Source organism: Polyodon spathula, chromosome 29 (assembly GCF_017654505.1).
Source record: "Polyodon spathula isolate WHYD16114869_AA chromosome 29, ASM1765450v1, whole genome shotgun sequence".
NCBI classification, from domain to species: Eukaryota; Metazoa; Chordata; class Actinopteri; order Acipenseriformes; family Polyodontidae; genus Polyodon; species Polyodon spathula.
Genome location: NC_054562.1, coordinates 6,152,806 through 6,173,668, shown reverse-complemented (window position 1 = coordinate 6,173,668; position 20,863 = coordinate 6,152,806). Strand labels below are relative to the sequence as shown.

The 20,863-nt window shown below is 41.2% G+C and overlaps 3 protein-coding genes across 6 annotated transcripts; 1 reads left to right on the top strand and 2 right to left on the bottom strand.

The window, feature by feature from the left end:
* Positions 1 to 167: 167 nt before the first annotated feature.
* Positions 168 to 5,714, bottom strand: LOC121302195 (zinc finger and SCAN domain-containing protein 2-like). 2 transcript variants are annotated; one of them, XM_041232012.1, is made up of 3 exons: positions 5,645 to 5,714; positions 3,273 to 3,711; positions 168 to 2,740 (listed from the first exon to the last, which is right to left on the bottom strand). In XM_041232012.1, exons 2-3 carry the CDS (start codon positions 3,688 to 3,690, stop codon positions 1,932 to 1,934), a joined length of 1,227 nt encoding a protein of 408 aa, XP_041087946.1. In that variant the 5' UTR covers positions 3,691 to 3,711; positions 5,645 to 5,714; the 3' UTR covers positions 168 to 1,931. The 2 variants fall into 2 exon arrangements, with proteins under 2 accessions (XP_041087946.1, XP_041087945.1); XM_041232011.1 differs by lacking the exon at positions 5,645 to 5,714 and adding an exon at positions 4,303 to 4,603.
* Positions 5,715 to 6,679: 965 nt separating this feature from the next.
* LOC121302380 lies at positions 6,680 to 11,213 on the bottom strand. 3 transcript variants are annotated; one of them, XM_041232312.1, is made up of 6 exons: positions 10,831 to 11,213; positions 8,541 to 9,077; positions 8,393 to 8,448; positions 8,121 to 8,233; positions 7,679 to 7,801; positions 6,680 to 7,348 (listed from the first exon to the last, which is right to left on the bottom strand). In XM_041232312.1, the coding sequence occupies exons 1-5, from the start codon at positions 11,005 to 11,007 to the stop codon at positions 7,725 to 7,727; spliced, it is 960 nt and encodes a 319-aa protein (XP_041088246.1). In that variant the 5' UTR covers positions 11,008 to 11,213; the 3' UTR covers positions 6,680 to 7,348; positions 7,679 to 7,724. The 3 variants fall into 3 exon arrangements, with proteins under 3 accessions (XP_041088246.1, XP_041088244.1, XP_041088247.1); XM_041232310.1 differs by having other exon boundaries at positions 6,680 to 7,302; XM_041232313.1 differs by lacking the exon at positions 7,679 to 7,801 and having other exon boundaries at positions 6,680 to 7,302.
* Positions 11,214 to 11,262: 49 nt separating this feature from the next.
* On the top strand, positions 11,263 to 20,565 carry LOC121302379 (prosaposin-like). The gene is made up of 11 exons (XM_041232309.1): positions 11,263 to 11,368; positions 12,777 to 12,910; positions 13,591 to 13,665; positions 14,179 to 14,304; positions 14,914 to 15,063; positions 15,316 to 15,396; positions 15,959 to 16,142; positions 16,570 to 16,712; positions 17,366 to 17,446; positions 18,717 to 18,827; positions 19,720 to 20,565. Exons 1-11 carry the CDS (start codon positions 11,323 to 11,325, stop codon positions 19,753 to 19,755), a joined length of 1,167 nt encoding a protein of 388 aa, XP_041088243.1. The 5' UTR covers positions 11,263 to 11,322; the 3' UTR covers positions 19,756 to 20,565.
* The last annotated feature ends 298 nt before the right edge of the window (positions 20,566 to 20,863 follow it).

Here is a 20,863-nt window from a genome sequence, read left to right as displayed (position 1 = left end):
GTACTGCTGATGGGACGTGATATTATTTCATTTGGATGCAAGTTTAATTAAAATCCACGATAACAATACTTTCATTTTAATGTCATACATGTAATGCATATATTAACACACACATATATATTTTTCTTCGTTCATGGAGTGGTTTTAGTGTTATTTCTCCAGACAAGAAGACAGAGGGTTCAAAGTGGACCTTTATTGTCATCAGTTCGCACACAAACACATATGCGCAGTTCAAACATAACATTGTACTCCCATTGACCCCATCTCCAAGACTTGAGATAGTATAGGATCAGCTCTGGTGTCCTTCATGATTTCAGAACTATTCCCAGGTAATTTCTCAATTTGACTGACTTAAAAAAGAGCAACAGTGTCCGCTTTGTCATTGTGTGATTTGACCGTGTGTGTACATTACCCACGGCCCATACCCTGCATGCAGGATGTACAGGGGCTGCATTAGACAGGTTTTACTGTTGTTATTTATTTACAATAAGATTTAACACACAGGAACTAGCACCAGTGAGAGTGCTGACAAAGTCAACGGATGTTCTGTAATTAATTTTTTTTTTTTTCTGGTTAGATTTCAACTAAGTTATTGTTCAATTACATCTTAAGGAAATGTGCGATTACAGATGAGGCATCCGCCGTGCGAGAGAAAAGAGGAGAGAGAGAGAGATAGAGGTTACTGCACAGTTCACATTTAGAAAGTCATTTGGTAATTATTACCCTTTCCATTTTTAACATGACCCCGAACCCCCTGCACTGTTCACAATGAACACATTTCTTCCCTTTGCTGTATTTGCTGTTCTCCAGATCAAAGCTATTTTTTTTATTCTCTTCAACACATTCCTGGTAGTTTTGATGTTTTTTATTCACACATCCTAGGTCAATAAAGAAGGAAATTACTTTTACTCAGGAATGGTCACCAGGAGAGAGTATTTCTTCTGAACATCGCAGTGTATCCAGTTCATGTTCCCTCCTGCAACAGTGCCTGTACTCTGACTAAAATGAGGTATTATTTATTTCTTAGACACCCTTACCTAGGGCGACTGACAGTTGTATACAAAAAATGCATATCAAGAATTACAATACAATTAAGAGCAAGATGCAAAATACAATGGCTTCAGTAACAGCAAATACAAATAACAGTACGATTTGATATCGGTGCAGTTCAAGAGCAGATAACACTGTTGATAGTTATATCAGGTTTAGATACAAGTGCAAGTGAAACACAAGATACTACAGATTGGGTGAAGTGCAGGATTAAATATAGTCATAGTTATATGCATACTTAAGCATATTGCTGATTTTACAAATGAATTCTGCATAAGAGACAGTCCCGGCAGTGCTTCAAGCTGCTGTCATTTTTCATCACTCATGAGTTTACCCGAGTGATTGAATTATGCAAGTAAACAGCGTGTTTGTTTTGCATGCAATTACTGCATGACTCTCTACATGAGCCCGACCTCCTGCTCTCTCAAGCGCCAAAACAGTGCGCTAACAATAAAAACTGCACTCTGCATATTTCTGGCTAAAACTAAACTCAATAAAGCACATTTGCTTGTGGTATTTATTTTTCATGAAATCAACATGAAAAGGACAGGCAGCAGCCAGAAAGAAAGAGCAGTTTACTGCCTGCGACTCACATGTGCCACCTTGTGGTTTAGGAGAAGCAGAACAGCTCTAATATTTGCCATATTCGAAAACTGGCAATAGTGTTGCCTGATTTAGTCAGTGCTCCCCTTCCATTGAACAAAAGAGTTCTGCTAGCACACCTGGTTGGAAAAAACATGTTGAATTTGCTGCTGTTTGACAGGTGTATGTGCTGTGATTATACGTTCAGTGGATTATGCCATGCACAATGTGACCCTGAATTAATCAAGACCCTGAATTAATTAATTATCTGCTACATATTATTACAGGAGTTTATATTTTCATACACAGCCACAGCTGTGAATTTTCAGCTGGTACAGATAAGTAAATCTCTTCCCACATTCAGTACAGTAATAGGGCTTCTCTCCTGTGTGAATGCGCTTGTGTTTTTTGAGGTCTCCCGAGATTCTGAAGTTCTTCCCACACACAGAGCAGTGATACGGTGCTTCCCCGGTGTGAATGCGGTGATGCTGTTTAAGGTTCCCTGATCTATTGAAACTCTTCCCGCATACGGTGCAGGGGTAGGGGGTCTCTCCAGAGTGAACGCGCTGGTGCGCTTTGAGTGTGGTGGAGTGACTGAAGAACGTCCCACACTCAGAGCAGCAATACGGGGTCTCCCCTGTGTGAATCCGCTTGTGAACTTTCAGGGTCTCCAAGCGACTGAAGCTGCGCTCGCAGTCGTTGCAGTGGTAGGGAGTTTCTCCTGTGTGAATCCGCTGGTGTTTTTTAAGGTTTCCTAACACCCGAAAACTCCTCCCACACTCGCTGCAGCTGTAAGGCAACTCTCCTGTGTGAATTCGCTGGTGCGTTTTGAGGTTTCCTAACTGACTGAAACCCTTCCCACACTCAGTACAGTGATACAGCATTTCTCCCGTGTGAATTCTCTGATGTGCTTTGAGGTTTCCAGACTTACTGAATGTCTTCCCACATACAGTACAGTGGTGGCAGACCTGGGAGGACGGAGCTCTCAGCATCTGCACATACTCCTCTCTGTGTGTGCCCTTGATATGCTTCTCCAGGTACTGCTTCCGAGTGAATGAGATTTCACAGTGAGGACATGAATGGGCTTGACATTCCGGGTCTGCACCCACTGTGAGACAGACAGACAGACAGATTACTACACAGTTCACATTTAGACAGTCATTTACTAATTACTTTTTCCATTTTTAACATGTCATTTAGCAGATGCTTTTATCCGAAGCGACTTACAGAGACCAGGGGGTGAACTATGCACCAACAATTGCAGCTGCAGAGTCTCTTACAATAGGACCTCGGTCTAACGTCTCATCTGAAGGACATGATCTAGAACCCCCTGCAGCGTTCACAAGAAACACCTTACTTCCACATTACAATGATATCTTTTACCCTAAATAGATTCGACATCCCTATAAAACACAAAAAGCATCCAATTCTCAGTGCTATCTCCACACCGACGGGAGCTGGCACACAAACTCCAGGAGTCTGACATGACGAAAGGCACTAGAACAAGGCTGCCTTCGACCAGCATAGTCCAGAAAACACACTGGTATCATCTGAAAGGGTTAAACAAATTATAAGAAAAGCACAACAAGAACATAGTCCGTAAGAAACTCACTGTGCCTCAGTTACTCGTTTATACTTACATGTTTTGCAGTGAGTAGAAGGAAGTTCCTCCCCTTCATTGGTTGTCGTTTCTTCTGCTGGGTTTTCTTCTTTCACATCAACTATTTCTACTTGAACAATCTGGAGAGATTCCAGCTGAGAGGGGCGATGCTCCCCCTGCGCAGACTCCAGATCTGGGCCCTCCTCTTCAGCAGAAGAGCAGGTATCCTGTTCTTTAACATGCACACTGCCCAGCGGAGCAGGACCGCCGCTGCACTGCTCAGACCTGGGGTCTAGCTCCTGGGCCTCCTCTTTAATATGGACAGCTCTCACATCAGAGTCTTCCTCTCCTACAGACGTCTGTTCTGTTACCCGCTGTGGAACGCAAAAGCACTCTTCCTCTATAACCTCTTCTTTAATGGAAACAGGTTCCATCTTCAAACTTTCCTTCGTATCCATGACAATCAATACTGTGTCAGTCTGTGTTTAAAAAGACAAATGTACAATTACAATATGAAGGACCCTCTCTCATGTCTTCCTGAATTCTGGTCAGTTCATTTGGTATGCAAGTGATGTAGTACACACACCCAGGTCTAAAGTATGTATTTACAGTATAATCGTAAATCTCAAAAAACTACTCACTTCTAAATCTTTTGTAGTCATTTTTCTATTACTTTAGTATAAATACATGTTAATTTGGATTCATATGTTGTTTTTTTCTGACTTTATGTGAACGAAAAGACACACATTTGCCCGTTTTCCCCATTGGAAATAGTGATATTTTGAAATATCACTGTCCTGGTCACAAAAGCAAAGTTTGTGGGGAATAATAGCCATTTTCTATACTTTTGAGGCATAAGCAATTAGGAAATAACACTTACTACCCAGGAACAAAAAAAAATAATAATAATAATTTGTTACACAGTGTAAAAATTGGGTAGGACTTAAAAAAAAAAGCCATTAGCAAGGGTTAACTCCTTTTAGGATTTTAAAAACTTCATAAAAGACTTCCCTAACCCTTTTCTTCTAGGATAAAGACACTCAGCTCAAATCTCTCTTCACAACTCATACCTCTAGCCCTGGGATTGCTCTAGCAGCTCTGCACTGGACTCTCTCCGTGTTGTTTTTGTAATGCAGAATCCAGCTGTGAACACAGTGTTTCATGTGCGGTCTCATTACACAACCTTGCCCTAACCGTCCCGTGATTTGTACTTTAAACTTTTGACTATGCAGCCACGCATTCTGTTTTCCGTGTTGATCGCCTCCCACACTGTCTAGCTGCTGACAGAGCGGAGTCCCACAACACCAAGGTCTTTCCGGTCACAATGCTTGAATTTATCATGTTTCAGCCGCGCTAGCTGCACGCCCCAGTCCCGCAGCTCCGCGCTGGCTGCACGCCCCAGTCCCGCAGCTCCGGGCTGGCTGCACGCCCCAGTCCCGCAGCTCCGCGCTGGCTGCACGCCCCAGTCCCGCAGCTCCGCGCTGGCTGCACGCCCCAGTCCCGCAGCTCCGCGCTGGCTGCACGCCCCAGTCCCGCAGCTCCGCGCTGGCTGCACGCCCCAGTCCCGCAGCTCCGCGCTGGCTGCACGCCCCAGTCCCGCAGCTCCGCGCTGGCTGCACGCCCCACTCCCGCAGCTCCGCGCTGGCTGCACGCCCCAGTCCCGCAGCTCCGCGCTGGCTGCACGCCCCAGTCCCGCAGCTCCGCGCTGGCTGCACGCCCCAGTCCCGCAGCTCCGCGCTGGCTGCACGCCCCAGTCCCGCAGCTCCGCGCTGTCTGCACGCCCCAGTCCCGCAGCTCCGCGCTGTCTGCACGCCCCAGTCCCGCAGCTCCGCGCTGGCTGCACGCCCCACTCCCGCAGCTCCGCGCTGGCTGCACGCCCCACTACCCTGGACAGATAGCGTTGCTAACAGATAGTTGGAGCTCTTGTTCAACTAATTTTTTTTTATTATTATTTTTTTTTTTAAAGGGGCCCAGACTGGGGGGAAAAAAGTTAGGAGTAGGAAGCCAGGAGTATGTTACTCTTCACATCTTTAAACAGTAATAGACATTGCATAACGAAGCTCATATATTGAACAAGGGTTACACATTCTCCCATACGAATAGTACTTTAATAATAGCGCAGTGTGAGAATTTTAAAATGTGTGTGACATATTAATAGTATAACCCTTAAGAAAAGATCAACGCTTTTAACTGCTGTGCCCTCTGGACACGTATTTCCAAAAGCCCCCTGTTTGGTTTCATATTGTATTGCTTAATTACTGACCCACACGCACTGCACAGTACAAACACACTTCAATTGTGTATTACTAAAATAAATAAAAGCACCAGTTTATATCACGAAAGATTAAAACCGACAAGCTGTTGCGTAGGTATAATTGTTTACCTTAATAAACAGAGACAAAAAACACAAACCTTTTTCAATGCAAACAGCGGTACACGTCGCTGGCACTGCTAGGAATATAACCAACCCACTGCACATGCGCCTGCGCCGAACTGTGACAGCTCTCTGCAATCTCAGTAAGGTAGGTTGCACAGGGTCGCTGGCAGCGCGTTTATTAACTCCTTCAGTACTGCAGTTTACAAACTATTCTGTCTGACAAAGATATTGTTTTGTATGTGCCCAAACAACAGAACACGACAATCGATATCGTTTAATCTTTGCTTTCATAGTCAGTCTGTGTACTTTCACTTTGTTCAGTTTGAAGAGATTTTATTGTAATATATGTGTATATAAACTACAGCTTGTATTCTTCATCTTTGTGTTTCTCTTGATATACAGCGAGGGAAGTTTATTTTAAAGAATATGAATATTGTTTCTGCTTTGTTCCCTTATTATACAGTTAATCTATAACAATAAACCGTGTTGAATCTTTAGATATCAAAGAACAAAACCAATGTGGAATTTTCACTAAAATGTATCTTTGATTTCTTATTACATTTTATTCTCGAAATTCCCCATGCAAATGATGCATGTTATTAATTGCATTTTGGATCGAATTTTTTTGCATATTAAAATTCCACACAAACATATCAAACAGTCTTATCAAGCGTGCTATAAATCATTGTATGTATGTAGAATGCAGTGGTGTGTAGATTGCCCTGTAAATATGCCCTATTTTACAGCATACACATTCTGTAGAATGGTGAATTGCCAAAGACTAAGCCTTATCTTTTGAAGGTCTAATGCCCTTCCAGAATTATACTGTGTGCCTGAGACAAACATTGAATTATTTCACTTTACAGGTTCCCTGGAATATATTTGTTTCTTACTACAGTATAACCTTTATATAAGCTAAACATGTATATTCTTTGGTTTAAATGATACTGTAATGTCTGAAAGGCCTTCCGCCTAGTTGGAGGAACGGAACTATTTATTTATTTATTTATATATATATATGTAACCTCTAAAGATCAAAAACTGTATTTGGACGAAGAACTAAAACAGAGTCTTTTTTATATTAAACTTTATTTAAATAAAATATAACTTTTAGAGCAATAGGGGAAGTGAGGTTAGAATCTTCAACAGGTGTCAACATCAATAGGAATCCTCATTTCCTGTTTCCACTGGGTTTTTAGTTCTCTTTTTTCATTCAATTCAACCCCTCGCTGCAGTGATTCAGGAAGCAAGTCTTTTTTTCTCAAACCGCTTTCATTTTTTAGAAGAGGGAACTCGCATCATTAAATATTTACATGGGGGGCCGAGCGGCTTACCTGGTAAAAGCATGGCTGCGTGGTGAGCAGAGTGAGTCATACAGTCATGAGGGCAGAGGTTCCAGTCTGTGCGAAGTCGTGGTCTTTGATAGGGGTTCCAGAGGGCACACCGCATTGGCTCTGGTGCACCAGCAGGGTGCAAATCTAGCAGGGACTCTCCTCATTGCTCTACAGCAAACCCTACAGGCCAGGCACTCAGTGATTTCAGATGGACACATGCAGGGCTGGCATTTGTCCTCGAGGCAGGTAGCTCGTCGACACCCGCTCTTGAATTCCCGGGTGCAAAGAGGCAACTTACTAGGTGTTGGTATCGAAGGATGTCCACCGACCTTCAGTTCTCCTGAGCTGTTGTGGGGTTGCTGCAGTGATGGAACATAAATGGAGATTCTAAACTGGGTAAGAAATCTGTGGATAAAGCAATTGAGTACTCTAAAAAATGTTCTAAATATATAAGTTTTGCATAATAATAACAGAATACAAGGACCAAAGACAGAAATGCCATGGAGGAACAGAATACATTACCCATTTACCAGAAAAAGAAACATGAAAAAAAGACAGAACATTCAGCAACTCTGTAATAATGTACCATTGTGCAACAATGAAGACGTGGTCTTTTGGTCACGTTAGAAATGTTGTCTTCATACAGAGAACTGTTAATGTTTATGTAGAGAAGAATGCAAATCAAATTATATCTGTCTCAGGTATTCTAATCATTCTGTGTATACTCCACCTTACCTTCAAAATTGCAAGGAGAGCAATTTCTGGGAGGTGCAATTTCATATTAAATGTCTGGGGCAAACTTAACGGCCCCAAAATGTCGGGTTATCGTGCGGTAGCTTGGGATTGGATACTTGAGTTCTGTAAAGTAGAGCATAATCACTGACTTACAATAACATATTTCACATTAGTCCCCTTCTATTCACAAAAGTGGCAGGCAATGAAAGCAAATTAAGTCAACACATTGCCTCAAATTGTCATCAACAATAAATGACTCCCTTGTCACATGATTAAGGTCATAGGTCCCACAAATGATCAATGACCTTTGATCCCAGACAACCCTCTCCACACATGCCTGTTTTATTGATAAAATGAGTCAATAACTAAATGTATATATTGACTGCAACATATACAGGATATTGATGTACTGCTGGAAAATAAAATTGAAATTCTAACTTACCCTTTCTCAGGTACTCGTATCCGTTCAGTCCACAAGCAATTCTGATCTTCAAACTGTTACTAAGTGTCTCTGAAGACCATTTGTAGAGATCATGCCCTGAGCCAGGTGTGAGTCTGTAAAATCCCATCACAATGAATATGTAAAGGCTAAAGACTTGAATTGACTGATTTTTCAAAACTCCTCAAACAAATGCAGAACCATGTTTGGTATTCCGTGCAACCATTAAACATTAAAAAAAAAAAAAAAGAACCAATTTGCAGCCTTTTGTTTACCTGCTCTCAAGCCACTCTATTTGATCCGGACGGAAGATTTGGGCCAGCATCCGTTCCTACAAAAAAAAAAATGTACGTGGAACTATCTGCCCTTAATTGTTTCTGGCAGTAAAACTTAAGCATCTGAACGGAATGATTACGCACTTACCTTTCTCTCCAATTCCAGTTTGAGACTCTCTATCAATAGATCTTTGTCTTGTGATGGACTGTCTTTGGCACTGTCAAAGGCTTGCACTGTTACTTCTGATATATCTTCTGGTGGATCAACACTGTTGTGGAAAGAGGATGGATCTTCCACACAAGGGTGATGCACAGTAGTTTCAAAGGCGGAAAGATCAGTAGTGTCTTTTGGTGAATTTGAATGGACATTGACAGAGGACCCATCTTCCACAGATGGATCAGCTGCATTCATTTCAGAACAGGAATGCTCAGTGCCGTCTTTTGATGCATCAGAATCCACGTTGGTGGAAACTTCATGTCCGAGAGGATGGTCACCCACAATCAGCTTGCAGTAGGAATGGTCAGTCACGCTGTACACCGCTGTGGTTGAGCATACTTGTACTGCTTCCTGTTGACTAGTTTCGGTACGTCTGCTTGGTCTTACAGGAGCGCCAAGATCCTTATCTGGTACAGCGCTACGTTTGAGGAAACCATTGCTGTCAAACTGGGCACTTGAAAAATGGTCCTGTAACAAGAAGAAATATACATAAAACGAGATAAGATACTGAACAGAACCTGCAGGAATCCTAAATTAAAGTCTGTATACATCTAAGGCCCAGGGTCCATCATTTTTAGATTTTACAAACGCACTCTTGAATTTTAGGATTGAGACATAATTAAACAATAAAACAAAAACCTATATGAACATTATTTAGATCTCACGTAATCAAATAAAACTACAACATGATTGTCCGGTACCAATTGTTCAGATCAGTTAAACCAATTACCGGGATCACCCGTTTCGTACGCTGCTATCAGGATTAAATTGATACAGACTCGGAAGGTTTTCCAGCCTGCATTTCAGCCCACTTGATGTGACTGAATCACTGGTAGGCTGCAATTGATAATTAAGGTCGTTCAAATGCAAAATATTCCAAATTTATTCCAGCATAAATGCACTGTTATTTATCATAAACAAATACAGAAATAACCCATTCTGCACAAGTTACTCAAAAAACTGGCTGAGTAGAGGGCATTAAAATAGTAGTACAAGCCCCATGTGCATAGTGTACATTGAGGACGCCGCATCGGTACCAGTCTTACCAGTCCAGCAGTGTTAGCACCAGTCTTACCAGTCCAGCAGTGTTAGCACCAGTCTTACCAGTCCAGCAGTGTCAGCACCAGTCTTACCAGTCCAGCAGTGTCAGCACCAGTCTTACCAGTCCAGCAGTGTCAGCACCAGTCTTACCAGTCCAGCAGTGCCAGCACCAGTCTTACCAGTCCAGCAGTGCCAGCACCAGTCTTACCAGTCCAGCCAGCACCAGTGTCCAGCAGTGCCAGCACCAGTCTTACCAGTCCAACAGTGTCAGCACCAGTCTTACCAGTCCAGCAGTGTTAGCACCAGTCTTACCAGTCCAGCAGTGCCAGCACCAGTCTTACCAGTCCAGCAGTGCCAGCACCAGTCTTACCAGTCCAGCAGTGCCAGCACCAGTCTTACCAGTCCAGCAGTGTTAGCACCAGTCTTACCAGTCCAGCAGTGCCAGCACCAGTGTTACCAGTCCAACAGTGCCAGCACCAGTGTTACCAGTCCAACAGTGCCAGCACCAGTCTTACCAATTCCACCTTTAGCATCAGTGTCACCAGTCTCAGCGTTAACTTAAGTAGCAGTGAACCAAACGCATGTCTCTCAAGGAAGGTATAAACCCATCTACTTATTCATATTTATGTTCTATTCTTGTCCTTTTAATATCATATTTCTGACAGTGTAAATATGGTCATTTTAAGTTGGTGTATTTTTGCTGGTAGATTTATTTATTTATTTTAAATTTCAGACATCATCCAAGGTGGGTCACTGGGTAAAAAGAGTTAGATTAATAGTTTCCAGGCTTCATATGATGATAACTTTCAACTTCTTAACATGAACAGGATATGCAGGGTTGTTTTTAGACAAAAAAAAAAATTTGCCCCAGTAAAAATCTATTCTAGCGACACCCTTAAATCTTCATAACTGAATCACAAAAACTGACAGCTATTTTTATAATAAAAGTAAAAGCTGACGTTTTTTTCATAACGTGTCAATTGTAGCATGAGATGATCAACCCTCCCCAGACAGGAGCACCTCACAACTCAAACACGAGGGGGCAGTAGTAATAGTGCTGTTTTTTGTTTTGTTTTTTTTTTAAGATTGGTTAAATGAATACAAACACCCATTTTGAGAAAACACTTGACAGTCTTTCAATGAATAATGAATGAAGTTCTCTGGGAAGTTAACTACTTACCTCACACAGCCTGGAACCCGGAGTCGGAGTCCAGAGCGACACCCCGTCCGGTCCTACTCTGTTAATTGACACGACCCATTCCTTACATCTGTTTCTATCTTTTGGGAAACGGAAAGTCCGTTTCTTCTGTCGTCTATCGCCCCTTTTGGAGCATTTTGGGGCTGCACAACACACCATTTTCCAATGCTTTGGTCTGTATTACAATTGCACGCCACTTCTTGAGTGGGCTCCAATGATGGCGCCTGTAGCCATACGCGCATTGACTCATGGGATTCATTGTCCTGCTCTTCGGTTTACTGTCCTTGGTTTTATTTCCAAGTGAAGACGTATATCCATTCCAATTGGTTCACGACTCTCTAACTCCCGCCCCATGACTCATAAATGTGTTTTGTGATAGGCTAGCTTCCCCTCCATTCGCTTGTTTATAACCAGCTTGTTTCACTTGCTTGCAAAACAGAAGTGCTGCAGACGAAGGCTGGAAGAAGAGAGGCAATGGCTGCTGTTCATGTTTTCTTGCTTTTGTTTTGTGTTTCTTCAGGTAAGCAAATACACATTGAAAAAGACTCTGGGATTTGTCTCTTTTTGGCCATGTTAGGTGAACACTCGAGTGAGTCGTTTTGTTTCTGTAATGAGGTTATTGATTGTCCTGTTCAATTTAAATAGTGGTTAATACGATGTAATCTGTCGTTCGTTATTTTGTTATTATTGAGATAAGCAAAACAGCAATTAAAAACACAAGCAGTGGTTCAATAATTATCGTTTTTTTGCTGTATTTTAATTTCTTAAATAATGCAATAGCCTTATATTTTCAATGCAAACCTTATATTTTTTTTAACCGCACCCTACTGTCATTCTATATAGACACGGGTCACAACCACAACAAATGGAAACGTCACGTTGGGAGTGCTGTCCCCGTTTAGATTCAGTGGTTATGTCATTTATATTTTCAGACAACAATTAAAGCTAATAAAAATCTTCAGAAACCAAGGCAGAAGTCGATATTCATTGTCCACTGTACACACTGTCAATGGCAACGCCTATGCGTATTAATCACGGAGTTTTGTTTCATTTTGACTACAACAAGAGTTGCAGTGTCGGTTTTGAATCAGTGCTGCTCTGAGATTAACAGTAACGCATGTGTCTCGCTTAGTTGCCTTGAGGCAGGTTTGACAGCTTGGCAAATGCTCCCTAGAATATTATTTTGCTATAACACGTTAGTAATTTAAAGGGAAAACATTATGACCAAAGTGAAGAGCATACGTAATTTACAAATAATGTGTTTCTTAAATAGACGTGTGTGCATCCCCCTTTTTTTTTTTTTTTAATTAATTAATAAAATATTTTGATTGAAAGAAACATTTTGAGGGGCACTACAAGGTTGTGTTAGAAGCTTGGAATGCCTTTTTAAATGTATACATTAAGTGCTACATTGCATCTTGGCTGATTTTAATTCGGGCATAAGGAACATAAAGAAAACAGTTTTCATGTGTTTAACTCGTATTAGGCAGATTTTCAAGCAAAATCTTGAGACCCAGAATAAGCAGGCTAGTGTAGTATTTTAACTTCACAGGACTCATTTAATTCACTTTATGCAGATAATTTCTGTGACCACCAGGGTCTGTTTTAGTACACTGCAATCAGCTCTTAACATGATCTGGTTTAACTGGTGATCCCAATGAGAGAATCAACCTTTGGTATGCAACTGGGATAATCGCTGGCACAAAGGTAGTGCAATCAAGTGGATCAAACTCACTTAATCCCCCAAACTAGATTTGTATGCTCCATTTGACCAATTCGTTTTCTTTTAGTATTTAGTATAAAACAGAAGCATCTCTTGTGATATGTAAAATACATTACCATGTAGGAGCATACCAAAAATATGTTCTAATATGTTTTACCGTTGTGTCATGCCCTGCCCATACCATCCCGTGGGTTCCTGTCCCCAGCTGTGGCGGGTCTGATCCCGGTCCAGTCTGAGTGCACGTTGGGCCCAGTGTTCTGGTGTCAGGATCTCCACAAGGCTCTGCAGTGCGGGGCAGTCCAGCAGTGCATGCAGACAGCATGGAGCCAGCAAGCTGAGGTGAGTGCTGGGGATCAACCGTGCAAACTAAAGATGCAAATGTTTTGCATGAATGTCTTTCTAGCTTTCTTCTCTAAAGTTACAACTTTTGTTCATCTGAAATGTTTACAATTGAAATGAAAAATGTAATAAATAGTAAGTAAAATATGATATCATTCGGGGCGTGCAATTTTTGAAAAATGCTAGAAAGATGTATCCTTTCCTGTATAGATCTACTTGCCCCCTCGGTCGCACAACACACACTCAATAAAAGTGGAATATAACTTGTAGGATTGTGTTTTATTTAACAGTGAACAGTCAATCAATTAGTGATTTAACTGCCTTGTAGCTTGACAGGTTCGCTAACAAGCTACACAAGGTTCATTGTGACCTCTCCTCAAGTGTATAATATACTGTAGCGTGCGCAGGGGAAGGCAGCAGCAGGGCTGGTAGGTGACGTAGTCACACACTCTGGGGCATAAGTACTACTACAACTACTGTAGAGTCTCTTAAGCAATTAGAATAACGGTGTACTAAAAGTGCATCTCTGTAAAAAAAGGTGTCCAGCCAAAATAATCGCTAAACATTTCATAGAACAAAACAGCAGCACAAATGCACTGTTACTTTAACATGTTAGTCTCATTTAAATGACTAATTGTGCTTTTAAAGACAGATTAAAGATACCTTGTTTGTTTCCCCAGGATAATGATGTCTGCAGCGACTGCACTAAGATCATTGAGCTGATGATGGACATGCTGTCAAACCAAGATACCCAGGTTGTTCTATATTTTAATAAAAAGAATTGTATAAAAGGTAATTTGTCAGATTAAGCCTGCAAAAATCAGAAAATGTCAATGTATTTGTATGACATCTCAATATCCCCTCTGGTCACATTTTTTTATTTAAATGTTTAGAAATTTTAAAACTATTTGTGTGAGCTCGATGGAGTTTGAGAACTTGCCCTGCCAAAACATTAAGAAAAAAAAAAAAAAAATGTATGCATTATAAAATGGATCGGAAACTTAACATGGTACAATGCTACACACAGTAACTGTAGGGGATCTACTGTTCAGCTGCAGCAAGATGTATTGGAGGGTTTGTGATGCAGAGTTTAAGCCTCTGTACCCCTACAGCAGCTTCTGCTACTGGCCCCTGGATCAGCTCTTGGGGAAACGGCTGAAATCAAGAAGCAATCAAGAAGCAAGTGAGTAGAACGCAACCCTGTTATACCAGCGGCTTATCAAAACTGAATTCTTCTTTTCCCTTCTTGCTCGTCTTGGCTCATGCAGGCTCGTATCAAGGGTACCCTGCACAGTGTCTGCAGTCAGTTGCCAGGGGCTGGCTTGGTTGCCGAGTGTGACAAGCTGGTGGATTCCAGCCTGCCCATTGCCATCCGCTTCATCATGGATCATGTGGTAGGCAGCCAGTCTCTGTCTGTTTCTCTCTTTAGTAGTTCTCTGTTACTTCCAGAACTACAAAGAGTCAAGAGTAGAGATGATGATGAAAGTCCAAAGGTTTCAAACCTGTAATTACTGCGTAGCAGTTTGACATGTTGCCTGACATATTTTCAAAAATATTAATGTGGGGGGGGGGGGGGCAGTTCCCCACCTTACCCATAGGGTGGGAACAGTAATCTATCAACCTGTTATCATGATTTATCAATCCTTTGTTAGCGATAATCGTGTCAGCAAGTCTCTCTTCCTGTAGACAACTGATTTGTCCACAAGGAAATGGGGTGTTCAGAAACCCTCTAGAGATTCATTTTTAAAAAGCCAACAGCAAGCAAAAAGCAGACGGAGAAAAAATTATGGAGAAAAGTCTCAATTAGTGGTAATTTAAACAGCATTTATAATAATAATTGAAAATGTAATTATCATCCAAGTCCACTTACGCATTCTTTAGACAAAATGGATGGGTTAAATTGACATGTCTAGTGTGTGTAGCGTCCTCAGCCAGTGCTCTTGCGCTTGTAGAATCGTCTCTCGGCCCCTCCAGTGTTCCCTGTCCTCCTTGTTTTTCTGCAGAAGCCTGGTGCTGTTTGCTTCGCTCTCGGATTGTGCACACCTCAGCAATCGGGAAAAGGCATGCAGGAGCTCCTCACCAATGAGATTTCAGAGACTGGTTACATTGTTTCTGAACAAGCACCACTTCCTTGGCCAACTAGCCAGTTAGAGGTGATTGGGAAACCAACCATTACAGTGAAATCTGAGATGAAGTTGTTGTGTGTTTTTACATGTGAAACCATGAGATGCCGTAAAATCTATGATATATTTCGTCATTTTATGCATTGGTTTCCTTTGTATGTTCACTCAGTTACACATTTTAAGCAGTGTTTGTTTGAATATTTTGTTCCAGCGCTAGTTTTCAAATAGTTTGCTGTTCTGTGCACCCCAGTCTAACTGTCTGCCTGTCTGTGGGTCTCCCAGCTGCAGGCCTCTCCCCAATGCACGCTTTGCCTTCTTATCATCAGGAAGCTGGAAGACATGCTCCCGAAGGAGAGAACAGAGGTAAGATTGTGAAGCCTTTCTCGGTGTATTCAGTGGTGGGAGCAGATACTCTATCACTGTCTTAACTATTTTTAAGAAAGTGAATGTTAAGCAGTAATACTGTTGCATTGCATAGAATCGGGGGGTCAGTACTGATAATATCACATTACTCTGTGACTGATAATTGATTTCATATATTTTTTGCATGGTTTTCAGTGTGAATAATACAGCTTAAATACGCTCTGCATGTCCCTTAGTTTTGTTCAGAGTTTCCTTAACAAGCTTTCAAGTTAAACTTGTTCATATCAATCACCTCTACTGTCACTATAATGCCCTTTCTTCATCAATCATTTTGCATACTTAGTTTATTTGACTAGTATTGTGTAGTATACAGTAAGCACAATTAGCAACCGTTAAGGTTAGCAATATAAATAGACAGTGAAATGGAGAAAATGACAAATAAAAAGGTAAAATAAGAATAAATTCTGTCCTGTCCTTGTCTTCACTAAGACTGTGTTACAGCTGTCACTGTTAACCGTTTCTGATGTCCACGCTGTGTCTGTCCTCTCCTTGTCATCGCCAGGACACTGTGGTTGAGCTGTTGGAACAGATCTGCTCCCACCTGCCCTCCGAGGTCTCCCAGGAGTGCCAGGACTTTGTGGACAAGTACGGGAAGACAGTCATTGACTTCCTGCTGTCCTCAATGGCACCGCACACGATTTGCACCCTCCTGCACCTCTGCTTTGGAGTGGAGAGCCCAGTGCCAGGTGATTCAGCACAGTGCTCTCACTTTTTTCAGATGTTTACAGAGGGGATGTGTATCCTTAGCAACAAGGATTTTTTTTTTCTATTTTTATCCAGTGATCTGGTCATCCAAATGTCCTGAAACTTGTTATAGACATTTATTAGCACAAGGTTTTGAGAGATTTATTATTTTTATTCTTCTGGCGAATGAAAAGATCTTAAACCTGTTGCAAGTATTTTGAAATGCTGATCGTTTGACCAGTGAAGATTCAAAGAAGAACCAAAGCAAGGCTCGCAAGTTCCAGTTTCGGTTTTACAATTAAAATGAATCCATTCATAAATGTTGTTTCAATATGATTATATTATTTAGTACTGAAATATGTAAGTGTATAGCCATGTTTCCCAATGTCCCCATCTCCTGGTCTCTAACGCTCCACTTTGTTTATCCAGTCATCTCCACTGTGTCAGACTGTGAAGTTTGTGACAGCCTGGTCTCCAAGGTGAAGCTGTCCCTGGGTACGAATGTCACGGCCCCAGAGTACGAGGCTGTCATGGACGCTGTGTGCTATTCCTACCAGCCTGCCTTCCACGAGGTCAGTGTCCCTCTGTAGGGTTTCTTGCAACATTCAGCCCTGTTTATCCAACCTTTCTATTGTGGAAAGAAAATAAATCAGTGGTACAATATTACCATAGTAAGAAATGACTAACAGGCTGATCTAGAGACTCTGAACTGCCCCTACATGGTTTCTTCCTCAGTAATTTGTTTTTCAAAAAAACATCTTTCCCCTGGTCATACTATAAATTTACCTTAGTTTGCCATGTTTTTATATGCTTTACCGTGTGCCTCTGGGCTTTACATGCTTTCATAGGCTTCATTACACTTTGCTAAGCTTTTATTATTGAAAGTTTTTATAAGGACACACGAAGTAAGGAGTTAATAATAAAAAAAGGCTGTGCTTTGCTTTAAACTAAATACTGTCAATAGAAGTCATTCTGTAATACAGTATACAATACATATTTGTATGACTGGTTTATTATTTTAGTGTTGATAAATATGTACTAATCAATGTGTATATATAAAGTGTGTTTTTTGTTTTTTGTTTTTTTTGGTGTGTGAAAAATAGTAACACTGTTTTGATTCAATTCTCTTTTTATCGCAGAACGAACAAATAATAAACTAGCCAGGGCAGGTTTTAGTGCCGACATCCTGATATTTAAAAAATGGATGCTTTTTTGTTTGTTCTAGTGCAAGAGCTTTGTCCGGTCCTACAAGCACCAGCTGCTGAAGGTGCTGGGGAAGCCTTGGGATTCTCAAACAACCTGCAAGGTAACTGACCTGTGTGTTAATCAGAAGTGGTTTAGAGGGGAGTCATAGTTAAAGACTGTACAGCTTTAATTACAAATTATATTAACATATCTAAATATATTCTCATGAAGATTTATGTAAATGAATTGCAAGTTCCTGAACAAAGAGATTTTATCTCATTCTTCACACCACATAACAAGAAACCCCCTGAAACGGGGGGCCTTCCGAGTGACGCATCCAGTAGAGGCGTTCCACATGGAGTGCAGGATGTGCCCTATAGCCTGGGGATCACAGGTTCGAGTCCAGGCTATGTCACAGTTGACCGTGCGGGAGTTCCTCGGGGGTGGCGCACAATTGACTGAGCGCTGCCTGGGTAGGGAGGGCTTAGGTTGGCAGGGGAATCTATGGTCGCCGCGCATCAGCGACCCCCTGTGGCTGATAGGGTGCCTGTGGTTCTGCAGTGGAGCTGCCCGTTCCCTTTCAATTGAATGATCCGCAGCGCAAAAAATGATGGATTGGCAGGGCCTGGCAGTTCCTCTGTCGGAGGGGGGGGGGGGGGGGGGGGGTTCCAAGCGGTCTGGTTACGGGGTGAGGATTAGTCCTTTCTGTGTGGAGAAAGGACATTACCCGGGCGAATGGGGTTATTTGACAAATGAAACGTCCATGTAAATGGGGGCTTATTTTGAGAGCATGGAGCAGGATTTGACAGTTGCTTATTGGGGTGCTGCCCTTGGTCATCTCACTCCGGGATATTGGGGTGAGAATGTTGAATTCTTTCTTATTTGTCATTGCTGCCTGCTTTTAATAAACAAGCCTTGGAATGTACTTGACTGTCTTGGAAGCCTGTCCTACACAATGAATGAATGATACAAGGAAGCTGACCGAATGCATGATTCCTGGTATGTATACATATGATGGTACAGTTAATTGGGTACACCCCTAACATTCCGGGGTGCTGCACTCACGAAATGTTTCTAAAATGAGTTTTCCTGGGTTAAAAGACACTTCTCTAATTTGAATTGAAGACTAAAACTGTCCTGTCATGTTCAACTTAGATTATGTCCTCTGCCAAGCTTTGGAACACCTTCTGCAAGCAAACTGAGTCCTTTCATTTTCTTGATCAGGCTGTGAGGATTGCATTTTCCCCAAGTCACAAAAATGCTGGCTCTTAAAATAAAAACAACAAAGCGAAAGAAAATGTTATAAATGTTGCCAAATTTCTGGTATTTGGTTCAATGAATACTATGTTTGTGTATTTTTTTTTTTTTTTTTTTTTTTTCTCCCTCCACAGGAAGTTGAAGCTTGTGTAACTGTAAAGACTGTCCCTCTGTTGGGAACAAAGGAGTGCACCTGGGGACCATCTTACTGGTGCACAAACATGCAGACTGCAAAAGAGTGCAATGTGAGTACTGACACCAGGAGAATTAATGTAAATGTAAATATGCTCAAATACATATGTTTCACATTTTATCAATCCGACTGGATTCCACCTGCCCGGTGATCTAACTATGCGATCCCAAACCCATGCTCAACTTCCAGTCTAAACCGCTGTCATTGAATTGATTGTTTTAGTATTTCTAAATGTTAAATTCTGTAAATTAACAGCTCATAATGGCTCTGCATATTTCATCCATAACTATAATTGTGCTAAATTTTGAAATGCTAAAAGGCACTTTAATAAATGAAAAAGACTATTCGTTTAGTATTTTATGTAGTGGCTTATTAGTAGTTATATAGTCAATACAAACCAGATTAGCCACCTATATTAAGCTTCCATTATAAGTTATGTTATTAAAGTGCATTCCTCATAACTTAATAAATTGGAAACATTAAGCGGCATAAACAGCAGTGTTATTTGTGTGTCATGGTTTTGGATTTTGCAAGTCAATGTCTTTGAGTTACATCTGCACCCCCTGGTCACCACTTTTATTAAACATTAAGGTGTGTATTGAAGATGAAAAGTAATTGAGAAACAGATGACTTGCTGCTTCTAGTAATTACAGACAAAGCAGGCAAAGTCTAGCTATTGAGTTTTAAATACTGTATATCCAGAGAACTGTTTTTCCAGTTGTGATTTGAACTTGCTAAGCAGTAGTTGAGTGTCAGAACCTGGGGGTATATGGAAGCCGTCTGTCTCTCCACGCTGTAGGGTGTGTTGTTAAATTCACCAGGAGTTGCATAACGTGTGTGTATTTGCATTGTCCTGAGTCACTACTGTGGTTAAATATTACATTTACTACCTTTTCAAGTAACAAAAAAAAAAAAAAAAAAACACTTTCTCTCTTCTTTACTAGGCTGTGGAGCACTGCCAGGCTCATGTCTGGAACTGAACCCTCCCCCAGCTGGCTTGAGGACAGAAGGTGACCAGGCTTCACATAGGGCGGCTCTCAGCAAGGCCTTCACCAGCATGCCACAACAGCACAAATGGACCGGAGCAGTCTCGGCCAAAATACTGTCCAATTAAAATCTCACATTAATACTAAAATGAGTGTGTTAAAACCCCCCCCCTTTTTTTTTTTTTCCAAATGATCTTACTAACACATTTGATGGTTTGTACAATTCAGTTTATGTAGATATGCCTACAGTGCAAACATTATCTAACAGCTTTATTGCAGGAATCAAACTAATACATTTGTTCGAAAATATTATAAAATCAACTTATCGGTGTTTTCAAAAATGTATGTGGTATATTAAAGCTTAACTTTTTTAATTTGCTCCAGGGAAAGTTGCAGTCCAGTATTTTTAATGTAGTTGGGTGACCATTTCAGACTATTAAAGACATAACTAAGAAAACAAGATAACTGTCAAAACAATCAATCTCTGATTTTATTTTATTTCTATTGTCCAAATCTGGCCTCTACTCCCATTTGTTGTATCAGCTTAATCTTCATTAGGAATCATGCATACATGTTGTTTTGTGAATGGATTTCAGTTTCTGCTTTGTATTTAACACTGTTCTCAAGAGCTTAACATACCAAGTAGGACACTGTATCATTTCACCAGTGACTCTGTTCAAGTCATTTTAATTTCAAGTTTTCAGTGAATTCATTTCCTAGTAAATGCAGAGTTGATGCCTGTGTTTTAAATGTGATATTTAACCCTTAGTGGTCCATTTATTCAGTGCTTGTCAGGAGTGTCTGGTCTGTTTTATTTTACACACACTTTAATTATTTATCCCGCCCCCCCCAGAGTAAAACATGTTTAAAAGGCACTGCATAGGCAAAGGACATAAGTACTTCATCTCCAGCCAAGCCCCACCCCTTGTTCGCCATATTTTTCACCTTACTCATGCATACTGATAAATCCTCTCACTCATTTTATCATCAAACTTCCTCAGAAAGCACTGCAAATGTCTGTGATATACTTTGAGCGCTGGATGCGGAAGCAGCTATCTCCTTTGTTTATCTCTGTGGTGCATGGAGCTAAGTGTGTTGTTCA

Excerpts from the sequence above, each read along its gene's own strand:
- LOC121302195 (XM_041232011.1), bottom strand. The coding sequence starts at position 4,407 with ATGAGACCGCACATGAAACACTGTGTTCACAGCTGGATTCTGCATTAC. Across the intron at positions 3,712-4,302 it reads GAGCAATCCCAGGGCTAGAG|ACTGACACAGTATTGATTGT; the intron begins GTATGAGTTGTG and ends TTTTAAACACAG. Across the intron at positions 2,741-3,272 it reads TTCTACTCACTGCAAAACAT|TGGGTGCAGACCCGGAATGT; the intron begins GTAAGTATAAAC and ends TCTGTCTCACAG.
- LOC121302380 (XM_041232312.1), bottom strand. The coding sequence starts at position 11,007 with ATGGTGTGTTGTGCAGCCCCAAAATGCTCCAAAAGGGGCGATAGACGA. Across the intron at positions 8,234-8,392 it reads ATAGAGTGGCTTGAGAGCAG|ACTCACACCTGGCTCAGGGC; the intron begins GTAAACAAAAGG and ends GGGATTTTACAG. Across the intron at positions 7,802-8,120 it reads ATACGAGTACCTGAGAAAGG|AACTCAAGTATCCAATCCCA; the intron begins GTAAGTTAGAAT and ends TCTACTTTACAG.
- LOC121302379 (XM_041232309.1), top strand. The coding sequence starts at position 11,323 with ATGGCTGCTGTTCATGTTTTCTTGCTTTTGTTTTGTGTTTCTTCAG. Across the intron at positions 15,397-15,958 it reads TCCCGAAGGAGAGAACAGAG|GACACTGTGGTTGAGCTGTT; the intron begins GTAAGATTGTGA and ends TGTCATCGCCAG. Across the intron at positions 18,828-19,719 it reads AGACTGCAAAAGAGTGCAAT|GCTGTGGAGCACTGCCAGGC; the intron begins GTGAGTACTGAC and ends CTTCTTTACTAG.